Genomic DNA, 24,078 nt, shown 5'->3' on the forward strand with positions numbered 1-24,078 from the left:
CCCCCCGTCACCCCCTGGGCGGGGGGGAAGAGATGACGAGGGAGGGGAGGGGAGGCGGGACCCGGGCAGGGGGGGCCCCCTCTCCCAGGGCCCTGACCTAAAGGGCGGCATGCGGGCCAGGGGCCGGGGTCAAGGGCAGCGCCGTTCGCCGCCGCGGGTCACTGCAGGTCCCTGTCTTCCAGGTATCTGTACTCAAAGGTGAAGCCTTCCTTCTTGCGCTGCCCCCACTTTTCGTAGTCGAAGTAGATGTAGGTGCCCTGGGGTGGGAGGGGAGCGGGGGCAGGACGGTTGGCGGGGGCAGGGCTGGGACCGGACCCCGCCGAGGCGAGAAGTGGGAGGGAGGGATGCGGCCAGCCCGCGGCGGTTGGCGTGGGCCGAAGCCGTCGGGGCTTTAGAAAGTCCAACCGTGACTGCTGGGGGGTTGGCGGGGTGGGTCCCCATCCCCCCGTTTCCCGGCAGCGTGGGCAACGGGGTGCTTCAAATACAGCCGCCACGTGCGTCGGATAAGGGGCAGGGAGATGGAGCCCCCCCTGGCAATCACCCCCTGGGGGGTTAGAAGCTGAGGTGGGGGTGAGGGGATAGGCCGCGGGAATCGCCGCCCTCTCCCCACTCCCCACCGGCCCTGGAGTGGACGATCCTCGGGGAAGGTGCGGGCATGCCGCCTCCCTTGCGGCTTTGTTTCTGGGACGTAATCACGATAATGATGGCATTTGTTAAGCGCTTGCTATGTGCAAAGCGCTGTTCTAAGCGCCGATAATGATGGCATTTATTAAGCGCTTCCTACGTGCAAAGCACCGTTCTAAGCGCTGGGGAGCTCACAAGGTGATCAGGTTGTCCCACGGGGTGGGCTCACAGTCGTCACCCCCGTTTAACCGATGACTGAGGCCCAGAGAAGTGAAGTGACTTGTTCAAAGTCACCCAGCCGACAAGTGGCGGGGCCGGGATTCGATCCCATGCCCTCTGACTCCAAAGCCCGGGCTCTTTCTACTGAGCCACGCTGCTTCGAACGTGCGGCGCTGGGTGGGTGGGGAGATGTGGAAATGGCAGCAGGAGGGCAGATGGGGGGGCCCCCCCCCCGAGTCCGCGTCCCTCTCACCTGCTCAAATTCATCCGTGATCGTCTTGGGCTCCTCGTGTCTCTGAAACCACATCATGTACTTGGTGTGGAAGCGCCACGATTGCTTCTTCAGGGCTTTAGCTGCCAGGTACTGGGCCTTGGTGCCCTGGGGAGACAGAGAAGGGCCGCCGGTGTCAGAGCGCCCCGGGCCCCGGGCCAAGGGGGAGCGGGCACCAGGGACCTGGCCAGGGCCCCCCCAACAAGGGGGTGGGAGTGGAGAAGGGGGGCGGGGAGCGTTGCTGGGCAACCCGACCCCCCCTTTGGGGCCGGTTAAGGCGGGGCCGCAGGGGGCTACCCAACGTCTGCCAACTGAGGGGCTCGCGGGGTCCCAGAGGCGTAGGGGGAACGTCGAGGAGCAGATCGATGCTCGTGGAGAAAGGGGCCCGCGGGAATCAATCAATCAATCGTATTTATTGAGCGCTTACTGTGTGCAGAGCACTGTACTAAGCGCTTGGGAAGTCCAAGTTGGCAACATCTAGAGACGGTCCCTACCCAACAGTGGGCTCACAGTCTAGAAGGGGGAAACAGAGAACAAAACCAAACATACTAACAAAATAAAATAAATAGAATGGATATGTATGAGTAAAATAGAGTAATAAAGATGTACAAACATATATACATATTTATATATATCATCATCATCATCAATCATATTTATTGAGCGCTTACTGTGTGCACAGCACTGGACTAAGCACTTGGGAAGTACAAGTTGGCAACATACAGAGACGGTCCCTACCCAACAGTGGGCTCACAGTCTAAAAGGGGGAGACAAGAGAACAAAACCAAACATACTAACAAAATAAAATAAATAGAATAGATATGTACGAGTAAAATAGAGTAATAAATATGTACAAACATATATACATATTTATATGTATCATCATCAATCGTATTTATTGAGTGCTTACTGTGTGCAGAGCACTGTACTAAGCGCCTGGGAAGTCCAAGTTGGCAACATCTAGAGACGGTCCCTACCCAACAGTGGGCTCACAGTCTAAAAGGGGGAGACAGAGAACAAAACCAAACACACTAACAAAATAAAATAAATAGAATGGATATGTACGAATAAAATAGAGTAATAAATATGTACAAACATATATACATATTTATATGTATCATCATCAATCATATTTATTGAGCGCTTACTGTGCAGAGCACTGTACTAAGCACTTGGGAAGTCCAAGTTGGCAACATCTAGAGACAGTCCCTACCCAACAGCGGGCTCACAGTCTAGAAGGGGGAGACAGAGAACAAAACCAAACATACTAACAAAATGAAATAAATAGAATAGATATGTACGAGTAAAATAGAGTAATAAATATGTACAAACATATATACATATTTATATGTGTATATAAATGGAACGAGCCAGCTGCCAACGTGGACCGGTCCGGAAGACTCTAGACTGTTGGGTGGGGACCGTTTCTATATGTTGCCAACTTGGACTTCCCAAGCGCTTAGTCCAGTGCTCTGCACACAGTAAGCACTCAATAAATACGATTGAATGAATGAATGCGACTGAATGAATGAATAAATACCGAAGGGGGCTGTTCCAAAAGGCGGGGCGGGGGGCGGGGGAGCGTATCCAAGGAGACCGGGAGGAGCGGGGAGGGTCCCGGGCACGTGTGTAGGCCGAGAGGCCGAGGAAGGGGGAAACGTGGGGCGGCCCACCGTGGGGGATGCGTGGGGGAGAGGGGGGGGGGGGGGCGGGGCCCGGCGGCCGCAGTGGTCACCCACCTCGCCCCTCCAGCCCGAGGGGACGGCGGCGGTGGCGGCGATGCAGGGAGGCACGCCCGAGAGCTCGAGCCTGCACCAGGGACCCTTCTGTACCTCCAGATAGTAGAAGATGAAGAACAGGGTCTCGGTCGACAGGCGCTGGTAGAACTCCACAGTGTCCGAGTGGGGTGGCGGCATCTGATGGTGGTATGGGGGGGTGGGGCAGGGGTTCCGAGGGAGGTACTGCCTGCGGTCGGGAGAGGAGCGGGCGCCGTGAGGGGCCGGGCGGGGGGAGCCCCCCTCCCCCTCGGCTCCGCCCTGCGGACGCCCCCCCCGCCCCCGCCGTTCCTCCCCTTCGGGGGGTCTCACCGGATCCGCTCCGAGTCGGACGGGTGGGGCATGTGATGCCAGGCGGCCTCCTCCATGGCCTGCTGGTACAGCTGCTCCTTGGTGAGGGGCACGGGCCCCAGCGGGCACACGCCCAGCGACAGGGGGATGTTCACCTCCGACAGCTGCAAGGGGGGCTGGGTAGAGGCCGGGGGCGCCGCCGTGGTGCTCAGGATGATGTCTGGGGGAGACGGGGGCGGGCGGGCGGCCCGGGTTACCGACCGGGCTGGGCTCCCCTTCTCTCGCCTCCCGCCCCCGGCCCCCGGCCCTCCGCCTCACCCCTCTCCGCCAGGTGCAGGGCCGGGACCGGATCCTCGATGCCCGACCCGATGGCCGCCCGCTCCGCCATCGACTTCAGGCTACTCAGGGGCTCGGGGGCCTGCGGAGGACAAGGAAGATCCGGGGCTCGGTGGGCACCCCGCGCTGGCGCGAGGGGCGGAGGAGGACCGATGGGAGGGCAAAATGGGCACAGTCCCGGGTTGACTGGCACAGGGAGGGGGCCGAGGGAGAGGGAGGTCAAGGCACACCATTCCCTCAGCCCCTTTGTGCATTTATAATAATAACGATGGCATTTATTAAGCGCTTACTATGTGCCAAGCACTGTTCTAAGCGCTGGGGAGCTTACAAGGTGATCGGGTCGTCCCACGGGGGTCTTCACCCCCGTTTGACAGATGAGGGAACTGAGGCCCAGAGAAGTGAAGTGACTTGCCCAAAGTTACCCAGCTGACCAGCGGCGGAGCCGGGATTAGAACCCACGACCTTCTGACTCCCAAGCCCGGGCTCCTTCCGTTGAGCCACGCTGCTCCTCCAATTTATCTGTTGGCCACCCATTTTCCCGTCCACCTGGACTTTTCTGGGTTCTCTCTCCCCCGGCCCTAACTGCCGCACCTTCAGGATTCCTACTAGCGAGGCAGCGTGGCCTGATGGAAAGAACACGGGGCGGGGACGGGACGGGACTGGGAGTCGGGAGTTCTGGGTTCAAATCCCAGCTCTGCCCCTTGCCCGCTGGGTGACCCTGGGCAGGTCGCTTAACCTCTCCGGGCCCCAGGCTCCTCCTCTGGAAAACGGGGCACTGGGGCCCCCGCTCTCCTGGATTGCCGTCTTTTAGACTGTGAGCCCACTGTTGGGTAGGGGCTGTCTCTAGATGTTGCCATCTTGGACTTCCCAAGCGCTTAGTCCAGTGCTCTGCACATAGTAAGCGCTCAATAAATACGATTGATGATGATGATGACGACGCCACGCGCCCACCCCGGCGGCGAAGACCTAACGTACGAGCGTTTCTCCCCGTGGGCTTCCCTCTCCGGCTTCGCCCGTGGCACGGGCGGGACCCCCAGCTTACCTTGCTGTCGGGGGCGGCGCTGAACTGCGGGGGGCCGTTAAGGTTCGTAGAGGCCTTGGGTTCGCTGAAGCTGGGGGTGGGCGAGCTGGGCGGATTGACGGGCAGGGGCACCAGCAGGCTGGGCCCTCCCGCGCTCACCCCTGCTCCTCCGCCCCCTCCGCCCCCAGCTGGGGCCACCCCACCGGCCTCCTTCCTGTGGGGAAGGGCAGAGGAGAGGGGGACGCTCAACATCATCATCGATCGTATTTATTGAGCGCTTACTATGTGCACAGCACTGGACTAAGCGCTTGAACAACAGCTGGAGGGGGGGAGGGAGGGAGAGGGGACCAACTGAGAGAGAAAGGGGCTCTGAGAAGGACTCAACTGGACCACTGGGAGGATTGGGGGGACGGGGGGCGGGGGGTACACCATGCCTCCACCTCGCCGCCGACCCCCAGCCACGTCCTGACTCCGGCCTGGAACGCCCTCCCTCCTCAAATCCGACAATGACTCTCCCCCGGCTTCAGAGCCTTAGTCTAGACTGTGAGCCCACTGTTGGGTAGGGACTGTCTCTATATGTTGCCAACTTGTACTTCCCAAGCGCTTAGTCCAGTGCTCTGCACACAGTAAGCGCTCAATAATCCTTCCCAGACTTAAGCCCCCCTCTTTCCTCTTCTCCCCCTTCCTCGCTCCCTCGATTCCTCCCTCCTCCCAACCCCACGGCACTTACAGACCTATCGGTAATTTATTTATTTGTATTGATGGCCGTTTCATTCATTCATTCATTCAATCGTATTTATTGAGCGCTTACTGTGTGCAGAGCACTGTACTAAGCGCTTGGGAAGTACAGGTTGACTCCAGAGCCCAGGCTCTTTCCACTGAGCGGCTCACAGTTTCCCCATCTCTAGACCGTAAGCTCATCGTAGGCAGCAAATGTATCTGTTTATTATTAATAATAATAATAATGATGGCATTTGTTAAGCGCTTACTCTGTGCAAAGCACTGTTCTAAGCGCTGGGAGGGGATACAAGGTGATCATCATCATCAATCGTATTTATTGAGCGCTATGTGCAGAGCACTGTACTAAGCGCTTGGGAAGTACAAACTGGCAACATATAGAGACAGTCCCTACCCAACAGTGGGCTCACAGTCTGAAAGATGATCAAGTTGTCCCACGTGGGGCTCACGGGCTTAACCCCCATTTTCCAGATGAGGTAACTGAGGCTCAGAGAAGTTAAGTGACTTGCCCAAGGTCACACAGCAGACATGTGGCGGAGCCAGTATTATTGCATTGTACTCTCCCGGAGAAGCAGCGTGGCTCAGCGGAAAGAGCTTGGGCTTTGGAGTCAGAGGTCATGGGTTCAAATCCCGGCTCCGCCAACGGTCAGCTGTGTGACTTTGGGCAAGTCACTTCACTTCTCTGGGCCCCAATTCCCTCATCTGTAAAACGGGGATGAAAACTGTGAACCCCGACGGTGGGACAACCCGATCACCCTGTAACCTCCCCAGTGCTTAGAACAGGGCTTTGCACATAGTAAGCGCTTAACAAATACCATTATTATTATTATTATTATCTCCCAGGAGCCCAGTACACAGTAGGCGTTCAGTACATCCGATTGAATGAATGAATGAATTCCAGAGGACTGAACCAAAAGGAGGTTGGGGGGGGGGGGGGGGGGGGGGCGTTCCAGAGGATTGTACTAACGGGAAGGGCATTCCAGGGAACTGTACCAACAGGACAATAATGGGAGGCTCTTTGGAATATTCCGAGGCCTTCGGAACATTCCTTCCCCTCCCCACAGCACCTGTATATGTGTTTGTATGTGTTTATTACTCTATTTTATTTGTCCATATTTATTCTATTTATTTTATTTTGTTAATTCTTTTGGTTTTGTCATCTGTCTCCCTCTTCTAGACTGTGAGTCCGCAGTTGGGTAGGGACTGTCTCTATATGCTGCCAACTTGGACTTCCCAAGCGCTTAGTCCAGTGCTGTGCGCACGGTAAGCGCTCAATAAATACGACTGAATGAACGAATGAATTCCGGCGAGAAGGATGGGGAGGTCTGCCTCCTTTCTGGGGCTCCGACACTCACGTGGCATTCGGCGGGGCGTTGTGGGGGCCGGTCAGGGGGCCCAGCGCTTGGCCGCTATTGCCGCTTCCGCCGCTGCTACTGAGGACCGCGTCTGCCGTGCTGTCCGCCACCACCGAGCTGTAACCTGGTGGGAGGTTGGACGGGGAAGGGGGTCGGGCCCGGCCGGAGGCCGTCCGTCCCGCCGTCCCGCCGTCCCTCCCCGCCGCCCAGCGCTCCGCTTCCCCAACTCACTGGTGGCCCCGTTTTGCTTGGCACCGCCGCCAGGCTGGACGCTGGGGGGTCGGGGCTGGACGGAGCCCGCGCTGGGGGCCGGAGGGGCCACGGCCTGGGCGTAAGGAGTGGGGGTGCCGGCACTGTGGCCCGGGGCCGGGTTGGCCTTGGGGCCCGGCCCCCCGGAGGGGGCGGGGGCTCCGTTGCTGCCCGGTCCGTTGCCCAGGGCGGGGGCGGCGGCGGGAGCGGGGCCGGGCGGGTAGCTGGCTGGCACGGCTGGGGACTGCGGGTGGTGGTTGCTGTGGACGGGCTTGGAGCCGTTCTTGGCCGGAGACTGAGAGGGAGGCGGGATGGGAAGAAAGAGGATCAGGATGGGATCCACGTGTCCGGGCCCCCGAGCTGCTCCGGCCCCTTCCCCGTCCCCGCCCACCGGGACGCCCTTCTCCCCAGGCTCCCACCTGGCTCACTTCGCTGTCCGTCGACCGGCCCCTCTTCTTATCGTCTTCGGAGTTTTCCTGGAAGCGGCGACACGGAGGCCCAGAGGGACGGGGGGCGGACGAGGGGACCGTCAGGGTCGTTCGGACGCGCTCGCCTTCGGACCCCGCCGTCCTCAGACCCCAAGAATCCTAACCCTCGGGCTCCGGACCCCCGTTTCTCCCGCCTCCAGCCCCCAGCTCCCCTCCGGGCCCGCGGGGTCCAGCCCCGTCAAGCTCACCGTGGTGCAGTTGGCGGGGCTGGGGGGGATGGGGGAGCTGGAGGTAGTGGAGGTGGGCGTACTGCTTGACTGGTTGAAGATCTCATCCTCCATGTGGCTGTGGCTTGGGGGGGAGGTGGCGACCAGCGCCTGTGCTGGGGTGGGGGCCGCAGCAGGAGGACGGGGTCAATCCAGGGCCCCAGCAGCCCCCCGACCCCCCGCCACTCCCAGCCCCTTTACGGCCCCGAGGACCACCCCCCCCCGGCCCCCCTCTCCGCCGGCAGCCCCGTTCCCCCGGCTCTTACGAATGTCCTCGAGGTCGAGGTCGTCGTAGAGGAACTCGTTCTCCTCGAAGTCGGGGTCCTGGGAGGAGTCCACGTAGTACTCCACGTCGTCCTTGATCTTGCGGATGGAGTCGACCAGGATGGAGTCGTTGTCCAGCATGCGCAGGATGGTCTCCAGCATGCGCACGTGGTAGCGGTGCTTCTCGATGTGCCGCTTCAGCCCTTCGATCCGGTCCTGCTTCTGCTGGTCCCAAGGGGCCCGGGCTCAGACATCCATCGGGAGGGCGGGCGGGCGGGCGGCCGGGGCCCCCTCCCCGCCCACCCCCGGCCCCACTCACATCCTTGTCCCCCTTCTTCTTGCGGGTCTGTACCGACAGCGACTCCACCTCGCTTTCAAACTGGTCCACCTGCATGTTGAGGGTGTCGATGGTGTTCTGGAGGGAGGAAGGGCCCGTCAGGAGAGAAGCGCCCGGGATCCGCTACGCCTCGGCCCGTCAACTCGCTCTCAATCCATCACGCTTACGGCGCGCTGACGGTGCGTGAGGCGCTCGTCGTGGGCAGCCCATGTGCCTGTCCACCGTTCTACTGTACTCTCCCAAGCGCTTAGTACAGCGCTCTGCTCCTTTTAGACTGTGAGCCCACTGTTGGGTAGGGACTGTCTCTATATGTTGCCAACTTGGACTTCCCAAGCGCTCAGTACAGTGCTCTGCACACAGTAAGCGCTCAAAAAATACAACTGATTGATTGATTGGTCCGTAAGCACTCAACAAATTCAACCGAATGAATGCTAAACTCTTGGGAGAGTACAACGCAACGATCTAACAATCTACTGAGAAGCAGCGTGGCTCAGTGGAAAGAGCACGGACTTTGGAGCCAGAGGTCAGGGGTTCGAATCCTGGCTCCGCCACATGTCTGTTGTGTGACCTTGGGCAAGTCACTTAACTTCTTTGTGCCTCCGTTACCTCATCTGTAAAATGGGGATTAAGACTGTGAGCCCCATGTGGGACAACCCGATCACTTTGTATGCCCCCCCAGCGCTTAGAACAGTGCTTTGCACGTAGTTAGCGCTTAACAAACGCCAACGTTATTATTATTATTAATCTAACAGACATATTCTCTACCTGCAAGGAGCTTACGATTTAGAGAGACATTAACGTAAATGACTGAATTATGGCTTTGTACGTTAAGTGCCATGGGGCTGGGGCGGTGAATTAGGGAAGCAAGTCAGGGAGGGGAAGAAGGGGAAAGGAGGGTTTAGTCAGGGAAGGCCTCTTGGAGGAGATGGGCCTTCGACGAGGCTCCGAAAGTGGTGGGGGGGGTGCGCGTGTGTGAGTGATCGTCTGATATGAAGAGGAAGGGCACCCCCCCATCTTACCTCCTTCCTTTCCCCACAGCACCTGTATATATGTATATATGTTTGTACATATTTGTTACTCTATTTATTTATTTATCTTGTACATATCTATTCTATTTATTTTACTTTGTTAGTATGTTTGGTTTTGTTCTCTGTCTCCCCCTTTTAGCCTATGAGCCCGCTGTTGGGTAGGGCCCGTCTCTATACGTTGCCAACTTGGACTTCCCAAGCGCTCAGTCCAGCGCTCTGCACGCAGTAAGCGCTCAACAAATACGACTGATGAGGATGACGGCATAGGCGACGCCTCCCCACTGACCGTGAGCCACTGTCCGACCTCTTCCTTCTCCTTCTGGGCAGGGTCCACCTTCTGGGCCAGCCCCAGCCCCTCCTTGCTGTACGCTTTGGTCTTGGTCTCGCGCTCCACCACTTTGAACCGCTCCATTTGCTGTAGGGGGGACGGGAAGGGGGAGTCAGGGGGCAGGGAGGGAAGACGAGGAGGAGGAGGAGGAGGAGAAGAAGAGATCACGGGAACAGGCCGGGAACCGTTCCGCTCCCTGCTTACACGCGCTCAGCGCGTCACAGAGGGCCGGTGAGTTCTACGGACGATAATGCCACCCCCAACGAGCTACTTGCAAGCCCCCCTCCAAGTCCCCCGAGTCCCGGGGTCTGCCCTCCGCCCCCCGGGGGGGTCCAAGGCCCCGGCCCCTACCGTCTCGATGAGCTTGCGGTTGTCGATAAGCTGCCGTTTGTCCTTGATCTCATTGGAAGCCACCCATGTTTTGATCTGGTCCCTCAGCCGCTGGGGAAAGAGAAGCGGATGAAGTCGCGCGGGGCAGGGGGGTCACCACCTTCCTGCCCCCACCCCCCGTGCCCTTCTCCTTTCACTCACTCATTCATTCAGTCGTATTTATTGAGCGCTTACAGTGTGCAGAGCGCTGGACTAAGCGCTTGGGAAGTACAAGCCGGCAACATATAGAGACGGCCCCTACCCGACAGTGGGCTCACAGTCCAGAAATCGTATTTACTGAGCGCTTGGCGCCGGCAGACCGGGAGGCTGCCGGGCCTGGAGCCGCAGGGGAACCTCGGCAAAATACGAGGCAACTGAGGCCCAGAGAAGTGACTTGCCCAAAGTCACACAGCTGACAAGTGAGAAGCAGCGAAGCAGAGAAGCAGCGTGGCTCAGTGGAAAGAGCCCGGGCTTGGGAGTCAGAGGTCATGGGTTCGAATCCCGGCTCCACCACAAGTCTACTGTGTGACCTTGGGCAAGTCACTTAACTTCTCTGAGCCTCAGTGACCTCATCTGTCAAATGGGGATTAAGACTGTGAGCCCCACGTGGGACGACTTGATCACACTGTATCCCCCTCAGCGCTTACAACAGTGCTTTGCACATAGTAAGCGCTTAACAAATGCCATTATTATTATTATTATTATTAGTGGCGGAGCCAGGATTTGAACCCATGACCTCTGACTCCCAAGCCCGGGCTCTTTCCACTGAGCCACGCTGCCTCTCCGTACTAAGTGCTGGGGTAGATACAAGCAAATGGGATTGAACTCTATTTGTTCTGACGACTTTGACACCTGTCTACGTATTTTGTTTTCTTGTCAGTCTCCCCCTTCTAGACTGTGAGCCCGTTTTGGGGTCGGGACCGTCTTTATATGTTGCCAACTTGTACTTCCCAAGCGCTTAGTACAGTGCTCTGCACACAGTAAGCGCTCAACAAAAACGATTGAATGAATGCAGAGCACTGTACTAAGTGCTTGAAAAGTGCAATTCAGCAACAGAGACAATCCCTGCCCAACAGCAGGATCGCAGTCTATAAGGAGGCGGGGGGACAGACGTCAAAACAAGTAAACAGTGTGGCTCAGTGGAAAGTGCCCGGGCTTTGGAGTCAGAGGTCATGGGTTCAAATCCCGGCTCTGCCACTAGTCAGCTGTGTGACTTTGGGCAAATCACTTAACTTCTCTGGGCCTCAGTTACCTCATCTGTCAAATGGGGATGAAAACTGTGAGCCCCACGGGGGACAACCTGATCACCTAGTAACCTCCCCTGTGCTTAGAACAGTGCTTTGCACATAGTCAGCACTTAATAAATGCCATTATTATTAAGCGAGAAGCAGCGTGGCTCAGTGGAAAGAGCCCGGGCTTTGGAGTCAGAGGTCAGGGGTTCAAATCCCGGCTCCGCCAACTGTCAGCTGTGTGACTTTGGGCAAGTCACTTCCCTCCTCTGGGCCTCAGTTCCCTCCTCTGTAAAATGGGGATTAAGACCGTGAGCCCCCTTTGGGACAACCCGATCACCCTGTAACCTCCCCAGCGTTTAGAACAGTGCTTTCCACGCTAGTAAGCTCCGCCAACTGTCAGCTGTGTGACTTTGGGCAAGTCACTTCCCTCCTCTGGGCCTCAGTTCCCTCTTCTGTAAAATGGGGATGAAGACCATGAGCCCCCTTTGGGACAACCCGATCACCCTGTAACCTCCCCAGCGTTTAGAACAGTGCTTTCCACGCTAGTAAGCTCCGCCAACTGTCAGCTGTGTGACTTTGGGCAAGTCACTTCCCTCCTCTGGGCCTCAGTTCCCTCTTCTGTAAAATGGGGATTAAGACCGTGAGCCCCCTTTGGGACAACCCCATCACCCTGTAACCTCCCCAGCGTTTAGAACAGTGCTTTCCACGCTAGTAAGCTCCGCCAACTGTCAGCTGTGTGACTTTGGGCAAGTCACTTCCCTCCTCTGGGCCTCAGTTCCCTCTTCTGTAAAATGGGGATTAAGACCGTGAGCCCCCTTTGGGACAACCCGATCACCCTGTAACCTCCCCAGCGTTTAGAACAGTGCTTTCCACGCTAGTAAGCTCCGCCAACTGTCAGCTGTGTGACTTTGGGCAAGTCACTTCCCTTCTCTGGGCCTCAGTTCCCTCTTCTGTAAAATGGGGATTAAGACCGTGAGCCCCCTTTGGGACAACCCGATCACGCTGTAACCTCCCCAGCGTTTAGAACAGTTCTTTCCACGCTAGTAAGCGTTTAATAAATGCCATTATCATTATTATTAAACAGGATTTCCTTGGAAATCCAGGTGTCGCATCCCCCACCTCTCCCTCACCTGGAGCTTCTTGATTTCCTTCTTCAGGTCCGCCTCGTACTTCTCTTTCTGGTTGGCGTTGGCCGCATTGTGGAGCTGGGCGGAAAAGGATGCTGGAGGATCAGAGGTGGCCCGGGGCAGGGGGGGGAGTCTCCCAAGCTCACGCTGCCCCGGAGGAGCCGGGCACCTTGCCCCCCAAGGCCTCGGGGGTCTCTCCCTCCCTCCCTCCCTCCCGGACCCGAGCACCCCGCTCTCACCTTCTGCCAGATATCCTCAAACTGCTCCACGCCCTCGGACACTTTCTTGAGGCAGCGGTCGATCTCCCCTGGACAGAGTCGGAAACGCGGAGGTGAAGCAGGAGGAGGGGAGGCCCGGAGGTTGGGGTCGGGGGGAAAAGGCGGAAGGGAAAGACTGACCCTGTCCCCCCCGTACACACAAACACACAAACCCACGTCTACACGGGTCCCCTACCTTGAAGTTTGCGCTTGTCCGCCATGATTCTGCCCTAAAGTCGAGCTGTCTTCATACTCCCGGAGCCGGACGCTGAAAAGACACAATCGAAGGGTCTCGGTCCCCGGGAGCGGGACGCCGGGGTCATTCATTCATTCCTTCCTATTTATTGAGCGCTTACTGTGTGCAGAGCGCGGGACTAAGCGCTTGGGAAGTCCGGCAACATCTAGAGACGGGGGAGGCTGCTCGCTTTGTATAGTAAGCGCTTAGCAAATGCCCTCATTATCCGCTCATGTTTGCTGGGCGCTTACTGTGTGCAGAGCACTGTGCTGAGCGCTTGGGAAGTCCAAGTTGGCAACATAGAGGGATGGTCCCTACCCAACAGCGGGCTCACAGTCTAGAAGGGGGAGACAAACAAAATAAGACATATTAACAAAATAAAATAAATAGAATACGTACAAGGAAAATAAATAAATGAATAGGGTCGGGAGGGGTCCCGAGGGGGTGCCCTTAGGGGGCAGAGGCGTCCCATACAGCGCTCCTGGGGGAAGCTGCTCGCTTTGAATAGTGCTTGGCCCATAGTAAGCGCTTAGCAAATGCCCTCATTATCCACTCATATTTGTTGAGCGCTTACTGTGTGCGGAGCACTGTACTGAGCGCTTGGGAAGCACAAGTTGGCAACATAGAGGGACGGTCCCTACCCAACAATGGGCTCACATTATTATTAGTAATTATAATTTAATAATTATTAAATATTATTATAATTATGTTGCCAACTTGTACTTCCCAAGCACTTAGTCCAGCGCTCTGCACACAGGTAGCGCTCAATAAATACGATTGAATGAATGAATAATTATGTTGCCGACTTGTACTTCCCAAGCGCTTAGTCCAGCGCTCTGCACACAGGAAGCGTTCAATAAATACGATTGAGTGAATTAATAATAACTATGTTGCCAACTTGTACTTCCCAAGCGCTTAGTCCAGCGCTCTGCACACAGGAAACGCTCAACAAATATGACTGAATGAATAATAATTGTGTTGCCAACTTGTACTTCCCAAGCGCTTAGTACAGCGCTCTGTACACAGTAAGCGCTCAATACGACTGAATGAATGATTATAATTACGTTGCCAACTTGTCTTTCCCAAGCACTTAGTCCAGTGCTCTGCACACAGTAAGTGCTCAATAAATACAATTGAATGAATGAATAATTATGTTGCCAACTTGTACTTCCCAAGCGCTTAGTCCAGTGTTCTATAAATACGATTGAATGAATGAATAATTATAATTATGTTACCAACTTGTCCTTCCCAAGCGCTTAATCCAGCGCTCTGCACACAGGAAGCGCTCAATAAATATGACTGAATGAATAAATGACTATAATTATGTTGCCAACTTGTCCTTCCCAAGTGCTTAATCCAGCGCTCCGCACACAGTAAGCGCTCAATAAATACGGTTGAATGAATGAATAATTATAATTATATTGCCAACTGGTACTTCCCAAGCGCTTAGTCCAGCGCTCTGCACACAGGAAGCGCTCAATAAATACAATTGAGTGAGTTAATAATTATAATTATGTGGCCGACATGCACTTCCCAAGCGCTTAGTCCAGCCCTCTGCACAAAGGAAGCGCTCAATAAATACAACTAAATGAATGAATGATTATAATTGTTGCCAACTTGTACTTCCCAAGAGCTTAGTACAGTGCTCTGCACACAGTAAGCGCTCAATAAATACGATTGATTGATTGATTGAATGAATGAATAATTATAATTATGTTGCCAACTTGTACTTCCCAAGCACTTAGTCCAGCGCTCCACACACAGTAAGCGCTCAATAAATACGACTGAATAATTATAATTATGTTACCAACTTGTACTTCCCAAGTGCTTAGTCCAGAGCTCTGCACACAGGAAGCGCTCAATATATACGACTGAATGAATGAATGATTATAATTGTTGCCAACTTGTACTTCCCAAGTGCTTAGTACAGTGCTCTGCACACAGTAAGCGCCCAATAAATACGATTGATTGATTGAATGAATGAATAATAATTATGTTGCCAACTTGGACTTCCCAAGCGCTTAGTCCAGCGCTCCACAAATACGACTGAATGAATAATTATAATTATGTTGCCAACTTGTACTTCCCAAGCACCTAGTCCAGCGCTCTGCACACAGTAAGCGCTCAATATGATTGAATGATTATAACTATGTCACCAACTTGTACTTCCCAAGCGCTTAGTCCAGCGCTCTGCACCCAGGAAGTGCTCAATAAATACGACTGACTGAATGAATAATTATAATTATGCTGCCAACTTGTCCTTCCCAAGCGCTTAGTCCAGCGCTCTGCACCCAGGAAGCGCTCAATAAATACGACTGACTGAATGAATAATTATAATTATGCTGCCAACTTGTCCTTCCCAAGCGCTTAGTCCAGCGCTCTGCACCCAGGAAGCGCTCAATAAATACGACTGACTGAATGAATAATTATAATTATGCTGCCAACTTGTCCTTCCCAAGCGCTTAGTCCAGCGCTCTGCACACAATAAGCACTCAGTGAATGACTGAATGAATGATTATAATTATGTTGCCAACTTCAAGCGCTGAGTCCAGCGCTCCGCACACAGTAATCACTCAATAAATGACTGAATGAAAGATTATAATTATGTTGCCAACTTGTACTTCCCAAACACTTAGTCCAGCGCTCTGCACACAGTAAGCGCTCAATAAATACCACTGAATGATTATAATTATGTTGCCAACTTGTCCTTCCCAAGTGCTTAATCCAGCACTCTGCACACAGTAAGCGCTCAATAAATACGGCTGAATAATTATAATTATATTGCCAACTTGTACTTCCCAAGCACCTAGTCCAGCGCTCCGCACCCAGTAAGCGCTCAATATGATTGACTGAATGATTATAATTATGTTGCCAACTTGTACTTCCCAAGCGCTCAGTCCAGCGCTCCGCACCTAGGAAGCGCTCAATAAATACGACTGAATGAATGAGTAATTATAATTATGTTGCCAACTTGTCCTTCCCAAGCACTTAGTCCAGCACTCTGCACACAATAAACACTCAATACGACTGAATGAATGAATAATTATAATTATGTTGCCAACTTCAAGCGCTTAGTCCAGCACTCCGCACACAGGAAGCGCTCAATAAATACGACTGAATGAATGATTATAACTGTTGCCAACTTGTCCTTCCCAACCGCTTAGTCCAGCGCTCTGCACACAGTAAGCACTCAATAAATACCATTGAATGATTATAATTATGTTGCCAACTTGTCCTTCCCAAGCGCTTAATCCAGCACTCTGCACACAGTAAGCGCTCAATAAATACGGCTGAATGAATAATTATAATTATATTGCCAACTTGTACTTCCCAAACGCCTAGCCCAGCGCACTGCACACAGTAAGCGCTCAATATGATTGATTGAATGATTATAATTATGTTGCCAACTTGTACTTCCCAAGCGCTTAGTCCAGCGCTCTGCACCCAGGAAGCGCTCAATAAATACGACTGACTGAATGAATGAATGATTATAATTGTTGCCAACTTGTCCTTCCCAAGTGCTTAGTCCAGCGCTCCACACACAGTAAGCACTCAACAAATACGACTGAATGAATGAATAATTATAATTATGTTGCCAACTTCAAGCGCTTACTCCAGCGCTTCGCCCACAGTAAGCGCTCAATAAACACGACTGAATGAATGAATAATTATAATTATGTTGCCAACTTCAAGCGCTTAGTCCAGCGCTCCGCACACAGTAAGCACTCAATAAATACGACTGAATGAATAATTATGTTGCCAACTTGTCCTTCCCAAGGGCTTAGTCCAGCGCTCCGCACAGTAAGCACTCAATAAATACGACTGAATGAATGATTGTAATTATGTTGCCAACTTCAAGCGCTTAGTCCAGCACTCCGCACACAGTAAGCGCTCAATAAATACGACTGAATGAATAATTATAATTATGTTGCCAACTTGTACTTCCCAAGCGCTTAGTCCAGCGCTCCGCACACAGTAAGCGCTCAATAAATACGACTGAATGAATGATTATAATTATGTTGCCAACTTGTCCTTCCCAAGCGCTTAGTCCAGCGCTCTATAAATACGACTGAATGAATGAATAATTATAATTATGTTGCCAACTTGCACTTCCCAAGCGCTTAGTCCAGTGCTCCACACACAGTAAGCGCTCAATATGACTGAATGAATGATTATAATTATGTTGCCAACTTGCACTTCCCAAGCACTTAGTCCAGCGCTCTGCTCTCAATAAATACTATTTTATGAATGAATAATAATTATGTTGCCAACTTGTCCTTCCCAAGGGCTTAGTCCAGCGCTCTGCACACAGTAAGCGCTCAATAAATACGACTGACTGAATGAATGATTATAATTATGTTGCCAACTTCAAGCGCTTAGTCCAGCGCTCTGCACAGTAGGCGCTCAATAAATATGACTGACTGAATGAATAATTATAATTATGTTGCCAACTTGTCCTTCCCAAGCGCTTAGTCCAGCGCTCCGCACACAGTAAGCGCTCAATAAACACAACCGAATGAATGATTATAATTATGTTGCCAACTTCAAGCGCTTAGTCCAGCGCTCCGCACACAGAAAGCGCTCAATAAATACGACTGAATGAATGAATGTTGCCAACTTCAAGCGCTTAGTCCAGTGCTCCGCACACAGTAAGCGCTCAATACGACTGAATGATTATAATTATGTTGCCAACTTCAAGCGCTTAGTCCAGCGCTCCGCACACAGTAAGCACTTAACAAATACGACTGAATGAATAATTATAATTATGTTGCCAACTTCAAGCGCTTAGTCCAGCGCTCCGCACCCAAGAAGTGCTCAATAAGTACGACTGAATAAATGAATGAATGATTATAATTATGTTGCCAACTTGTACTTCCCAAGCGCTTAGTCCAGTGCTCCGCACACAGTAAGCGCTCAATAAATACGACTGAATGAATGATTATAATTATGTTGCCGACTTGTCCTTCCCAAGCGCTTAGTCCAGCACTCTATAAATACGACTGAATGATTATAATTATGTTGCCAACTTGCACTTCCCAAGCGCTTAGTCCAGCGCTCTGCACCCAGGAAGCGCTCAATAAACACGACTGAATGAATGAATAATTATAATTATGTTGCCAACTTCAAGCGCTTCGTCCAGCGCTCCGCACAGCAAGCGCTCAATAAATACGACTGACTGAATGAATGATTATAATTATGTTGCCAACTTCAAGCGCTCAGTCCAGCGCTCCGCACACAGTAAGCGCTCAATAAACACGACTGAATGAATGAATGATTATAATTACACAGTAAGCGCTCAATAAACACGACTGAATGAATGAATGATTATAATTATGTTGCCGACTTCAAGCGCTTAGTCCAGCGCTCTGCACCCAGGAAGCGCTCAATACACACGACTGAATGATTATAATTATGTTGCCAACTTCAAGCGCTTAGTCCAGTGCTCCACACCCAGGAAGCGCTCAATACACACGACTGACTGAATGAATGATTATAATTATGTTGCCATCTTCAAGCGCTTAGTCCAGCGCTCTGCACCCAGGAAGCGCTCAATAAACACGACTGACTGAATGCATGAATGAATGAATGAATGACCATAATTCCATTGCCAACTTGTCCTTCCCAAGTGCTTAGTACAGCGCACACCGGAAGTGCTCACTACTATCAAATGAATGAATGATTATCATTAGGTTGCCACCTTGCACTGAGTCCAGCGTTCTGCACACAGTAAGCGCTCAATATGATTGATTGAATGGTTATAATTATGTTGCCAACTTGTACTTCCCAAGCACTTAGTCCAGCTCTCTGCACACAGTAAGCGCTCAATAAATACGACTGAATGAATGAATGATTATAATTATGTTGCCAACTTCAAGCACTTAGTTCAGCTCTCTGCACACAGTAAGCGCTCAATAAATACGACTGAATGAATGAATGATTATAATTACGTTGCCAACTTCAAGCGCAGTCCAGCGCTCCGCACACAGTAAGCGCTCAATAAATACGACTGAATGAATGAATAATTATATTTATGTTGCCAACTTCAAGTGCTTAGTCCAGCGCTCCGCACACAGTAAGCGCTCAATACATACGACTGAATGAATAATTATATTTATGTTGCCAACTTCAAGCGCTTAGTCCAGCGCTCCGCACACAGTAAGCGATCAATACACACGACTGAATGAATGAATGATTATAATTATGTTGCCAACTTCAAGCGCTCAGTCCAGCGCTCCGCACACAGGAAGCGCTCAATAAACACGACCGAATGAATGAATATCATTCCATTGCCAGCTTGTCCTTCCCAGGCGCTTAGTACAGCGCACACAGGAAGCGCTCAATACTATCGAATGAATGAATGACTATCATTAGGTTGTCACCTTGCACTGAGTCCAGCGCTCTGCACACAGTAAGCGCTCAACAAATACGACTGAATGAATGAATAATTATAATTATGTTGCCAACTTCAAGCGCTAAGTCCAGCGCTCCGCACACAGTAAGCGCTCAATAAATACGACCGAATGATTATAATTATGTTGCCAACTTCAAGCTCTTAGTCCAGTGCTCCGCACACAGTAAGCGCTCAATAAATACGACTGAATGAATGAATTATATTTACGTTGCCAACTTCAAGCGCTCAGTCCAGCGCTCTGCACACAGTAAGCGCTCAATAAACACGACTGAATGAATGAATGATTATAATTATGTTGCCAACTTCAAGCGCTTAGTCCAGCGCTCCGCACACAGTAAGCGCTCAATAAACACGACTGAATGAATGAATGATTATAATTATGTTGCCAACTTCAAGCGCTCAGTCCAGTGCTCCGCACCCAGTAAGCGCTCAATAAACATGACTGAATGAATGAATGATTATAATTATGTTGCCAACTTCAAGTGCTCAGTCCAGCGCTCCGCACACAGTAAGCGCTCAAAACACATGACTGAATGAATGAATGATTATAATTATATTGCCAACTTCAAGCGCTTAGTCCAGCGCGCCGCACACAGTAAGCGCTCAATAAACACGACCGAATGAATGAATATCATTCCGTTGCCAGCTTGTCCTTCCCAGGCGCTTAGTACAGCGCACACAGGAAGCGCTCAATACGATCGAATGAATGAATGATTATTATTAGGTTGCCACCTTGCACGGAGTCCAGCGCTCTGCACACAGTAAGCCCTTAACAAATACGACTGAATGAATTATTATAATTATGTTGCCAACTTCAAGCGCTCAGTCCAGCGCTCTGAATACAGTAAGCGCTCAATACATACGACTGAATGAATGATTATAGTTATGTTGCCAACTTCAAGCGCTTAGTCCAGCGCTCTGCACACAGTAAGCGCTTAACAAATACGACTGAATGAATGAATGATTATAATTATGTTGCCAACTTCAAGCGCTTAGTCCAGCGCTCCGCACACAGTAAGCGCTCAATACGACTGAATGAATAAACAATTATATTTATGTTGCCAACTTCAAGCGCTTAGTCCGGCGGTCCGCACACAGTAAGCACTCAGTAAACACGACCGAATGAAGGAATATCATTCCGTTGCCAGCTTGTCCTTCCCAGGCACTTAGTACAGCGCACACAGGAAGCACTCAATACGATCGAATGAATGATTGATTATCATTAGGTTGCCACCTTGCACGGAGTCCAGCGCTCCGCACACAGTAAGCGCTCAACAAATACGACTGAATGAATGAATTATATTTATGTTGCCAACTTCAAGTGCTTAGTCCAGCGCTCCGCACACAGTAAGCGCTCAAATACGACTGAATGAATGAATAATTATAATTACGTTGCCAACTTCAAGCGCTTAGTCCAGCGCTCCGCACACAGTAAGTGCTCAAAACACACGACTGAATGAATGAATGAATGATTATAATTATGTTGCCAACTTCAAGCGCTCAGTCCAGCGCTCGGCACACAGTAAGCGCTCAACACGACTGAATGAATGATTATAATTATGTAGCCAACTTCAAGCGCTTAGTCCAGCGCTCCGCACACAGTAAGCGCTCAATAAACACGACTGAATGAATGATTATAATTATGTTGCCAACTTGCACTTCCCAAGCGCTTAGTCCAGCGCTCCGCACACAGTAAGCGCTCAATAAATACGACTGACTGAATGAATGAATGATTATAATTATGTTGCCAACTTCAAGCGCTTAGCCCAGCGCTCCGCACACAGTAAGCGCTTAACAAATATGACTGAATGAATGAATGATTATAATTATGTTGCCAACTTCAAGCGCTTAGTCCAGCGCTCCGCACCCAGGAAGCGCTCAATAAATACGACTGAATGATTATAATTATGTTGCCAACTTCAAGCGCTTAGTCCAGCGCTCTGCACACAGTAAGCGCTCAATAAACACGACTGAATGAATGAATGATAATTATGTTGCCAACTTCAAGCGCTTAGTCCAGCGCTCTGCACACAATAAGCGCTCAGTAAACACGAATGAATGAATGATTATAATTATGTTGCCAACTTCAAGCGCTCAGTCCAGCGCTCTGCACACAGTAAGCGCTCAATAAATACGACTGAATGAATGGATTATAATTATGTTACCAACTTCAAGTGCTTAGTCCAGTGCTCTGAATACAGTAAGCGCTCAATAAACACGACTGAATGAATGAGTAATTATAATTATGTTGCCAACTTGCACTTCCCAAGCGCTTAGTCCAGCGCTCCGCACACAGTAAGCGCTCAATAAACACGACTGAATGAATGAATGACTATAATTATGTTGCCAACTTCAAGCGCTTAGTCCAGCGCTCCGCACCCAGGAAGCGCTCAATAAACACGACTGACTGAATGAATGATTATAATTATGTTGCCAACTTCAAGCGCTCAGTCCAGCGCTCCGCACACAGTAAGGGCTCAAAACACACGACTGAATGAATGAATGATTATCACTATGTTGCCAACTTCAAGCACTCAATGCACACGACCGAATGAATGATTATAATTATGTTGCCGACTTCAAGCGCTCAGTCCGGCGCTCCGCACCCAGGAAGCGCTCAATAAGTACGAATGAATGAATGATTATAATTATGTTGCCAACTTCAAGCGCTTAGTCCAGCGGTCCGCACACAGTAAGCGCTCAATACATACGACTGAATGAACGATTATAATTGTTGCCAACTTCAAGCGCTCAGTCCAGCGCTCCGCACACAGTAAGCGCTCAAAACACACGACTGAATGAATGAATGATTATCACTATGTTGCCAACTTCAAGCGCTCAATACACACGACCGAATGAATGAATGATTATAATTATGTTGCCGACTTCAAGCGCTCAGTCCAGCGCTCCGCACACAGTAAGCGCTCAATAAATACGACTGAATGAATGATTATAATTATGTTGCCAACTTCAAGCGCTTAGTCCAGCGCTCTGCACACAGTAAGCACTCAATAAATACGACTGAATGAATGATTATAATTATGTTGCCAACTTCAAGCGCTCAGTCCAGCGCTCTGCACACAGTAAGCGCTCAATAAACACGACTGAATGAAGAATGATTATAATTATGTTGCCAACTTCAAGCGCTCAGTCCAGCGCTCTGCACACAGTAAGCGCTCAATAAATACGACTGAATGAATGATTATAATTATGTTGCCAACTTCAAGTGCTTAGTCGAGCGCTCCGCACACAGTAAGCGCTCAATAAACACGACTGAATGAATGCTTATAATTGTTGCCAACTTGTCCTTCCCAAGTGTTTAGTCCAGCGCTCTGCACCCAGTAAGCGCTCAATAAACACGACTGAATGAATGAATAATTATGTTGCCAACTTCAAGCGCTTAGTCCAGCGCTCCGCACACAGTAAGCGCTCAGTAAACACGACTGAATGAATGAATGATAATTATGTTGCCAACTTCAAGCGCTTAGTCCAGCGCTCTGCACACAGTAAGCGCTCAATAAATACGACTGAATGAATGATTATAATTATGTTGCCAACTTCAAGCGCTCAGTCCAGCGCTCCGCACACAGTAAGCGCTCAAAACACACGACTGAATGAATGAATGACTATAATTATGTTGCCAACTTCAAGCGCTCAACACACACGACCGAATGAATGAATGATTACAATTATGCTGCCGACTTCAAGCGCTCAGTCCGGCGCTCCGCACCCAGGAAGCGCTCAATCAGTACGAATGAATGAATGATTATCATCCCGTTGCCAACCTGTCCTTCGCAGGCGCTTAGTCGAGCGCACACAGGAAGCGCTCCGTACTGCCGAATGAATGAATGATTACCATTAGGTTGCCACCTTGCACGGAGGAGTCCAGCGCGCTGCACGCGGGGAAGCGCTCGGTAAAGAGGATATCGAGTGAATGAATGAATGAATGAGGGGGGGAGGGGCGCAGAGCGGGTCGCGTTGTAAGGAGGGGGCGGAGCGCTATAGGAGGAGCGGCCCCTCTCTCACCGCGGGATCCGGCGGCGACAGGCGGGCGGGCGCCGTGTGCGCGCTATCGCGATAGTCGCGAGGTCGGTGGGCGCCCTGCGGGTGTGTGGGGGACGCGGGGGCGTCCGGTGCCTCCCGTCACTCCGCCGTCGGCCTCCGTTCTCTCCCCGCTCCAACCGGGGCCAAGATGGCGGCTGCAGCGGCGGCCTCCTCTCCTCTCCCTCTCCCGCCCCGCCCATGGCGCCCCCCCTCCCCACCCCCGCCGCCTTCCCATTGGCCCCGCGCCGCGTCACTCCGACCCATTCCCGTCACCCATTGGCCGCGGCGGGGGAGGCTCCGCCCCCGCGCCGCGCCGATTGGCCCCCGCGCGGGCCTCGCCCCCCTGTCGCCTCAGTGATTGGCTGAGGCCGCGGGACAACACGGCGGCTGTCAATCAAGCCCCCCACCGGCCGCCGGACAACGAATCCTATTGGCCCGCGGAGCTGTCAATCCGGCGCCGCCCCGCGGTCATTGGACGAGGCTGGATCGTGGGCGGGGCTTATTGGCTAAGGAGAAAATGAGGCGGTGCGGTCGGACCTGCTGGACTTGCCGATTAAGGAGGACGCTCATTCATTCATTCAAGGCCCTACTGAGAGCTCACCTCCTCCAGGAGGCCTTCCCAGACTGAGCCCCTTCCTTCCTCTCCCCCTCGTCCCCCTCTCCATCCCCCCATCTTACCTCCTTCCCTTCCCCACAGCACCTGTATATATGTATATATGGTTGTACATATTTATTACTCTATTTATTTATTTATTTATTTTACTTGTACATCTCTATCCTATTTATTTTATTTTGTTGGTATGTTTGGTTTTGTTCTCTGTCTCCCCCTTTTAGGCTGTGAGCCCACTGTTGGGTAGGGACTGTCTCTATAT

The 24,078-nt window shown here is 51.8% G+C and overlaps 1 protein-coding gene across 3 annotated transcripts; it reads right to left on the reverse strand.

Annotated features, from left to right (window-relative positions):
* Positions 1 to 9: 9 nt before the first annotated feature.
* Positions 10 to 23,341, reverse strand: CNOT3 (CCR4-NOT transcription complex subunit 3). 3 transcript variants are annotated; one of them, XM_038752437.1, is made up of 18 exons: positions 23,189 to 23,341; positions 12,712 to 12,783; positions 12,498 to 12,565; positions 12,262 to 12,336; positions 9,882 to 9,971; positions 9,489 to 9,617; positions 8,157 to 8,252; positions 7,840 to 8,059; positions 7,556 to 7,689; positions 7,299 to 7,355; positions 6,862 to 7,174; positions 6,631 to 6,754; positions 4,559 to 4,751; positions 3,499 to 3,598; positions 3,202 to 3,400; positions 2,947 to 3,079; positions 1,097 to 1,222; positions 10 to 257 (listed from the first exon to the last, which is right to left on the reverse strand). In XM_038752437.1, the coding sequence occupies exons 2-18, from the start codon at positions 12,734 to 12,736 to the stop codon at positions 159 to 161; spliced, it is 2,181 nt and encodes a 726-aa protein (XP_038608365.1). In that variant the 5' UTR covers positions 12,737 to 12,783; positions 23,189 to 23,341; the 3' UTR covers positions 10 to 158. The 3 variants fall into 3 exon arrangements, with proteins under 3 accessions (XP_038608365.1, XP_038608363.1, XP_038608364.1); XM_038752435.1 differs by having other exon boundaries at positions 2,854 to 3,079; XM_038752436.1 differs by lacking the exon at positions 23,189 to 23,341 and adding an exon at positions 23,019 to 23,170 and having other exon boundaries at positions 2,854 to 3,079.
* Positions 23,342 to 24,078: the final 737 nt, after the last annotated feature.

This window comes from Tachyglossus aculeatus, chromosome 10, assembly GCF_015852505.1.
Source record: "Tachyglossus aculeatus isolate mTacAcu1 chromosome 10, mTacAcu1.pri, whole genome shotgun sequence".
In the NCBI taxonomy this organism is placed as follows: domain Eukaryota; kingdom Metazoa; phylum Chordata; class Mammalia; order Monotremata; family Tachyglossidae; genus Tachyglossus; species Tachyglossus aculeatus.

Coding starts and splice junctions, on each gene's coding strand:
- CNOT3 (XM_038752435.1), bottom strand. CDS start 12,736: ATGGCGGACAAGCGCAAACTTCAAG. Junction 12,566..12,711: donor GGACAAGCGCAAACTTCAAG/GTAGGGGACCCG, acceptor GACTCTGTCCAG/GGGAGATCGACCGCTGCCTC. Junction 9,972..12,261: donor AGGAAATCAAGAAGCTCCAG/GTGAGGGAGAGG, acceptor CTCTTTCCCCAG/CGGCTGAGGGACCAGATCAA.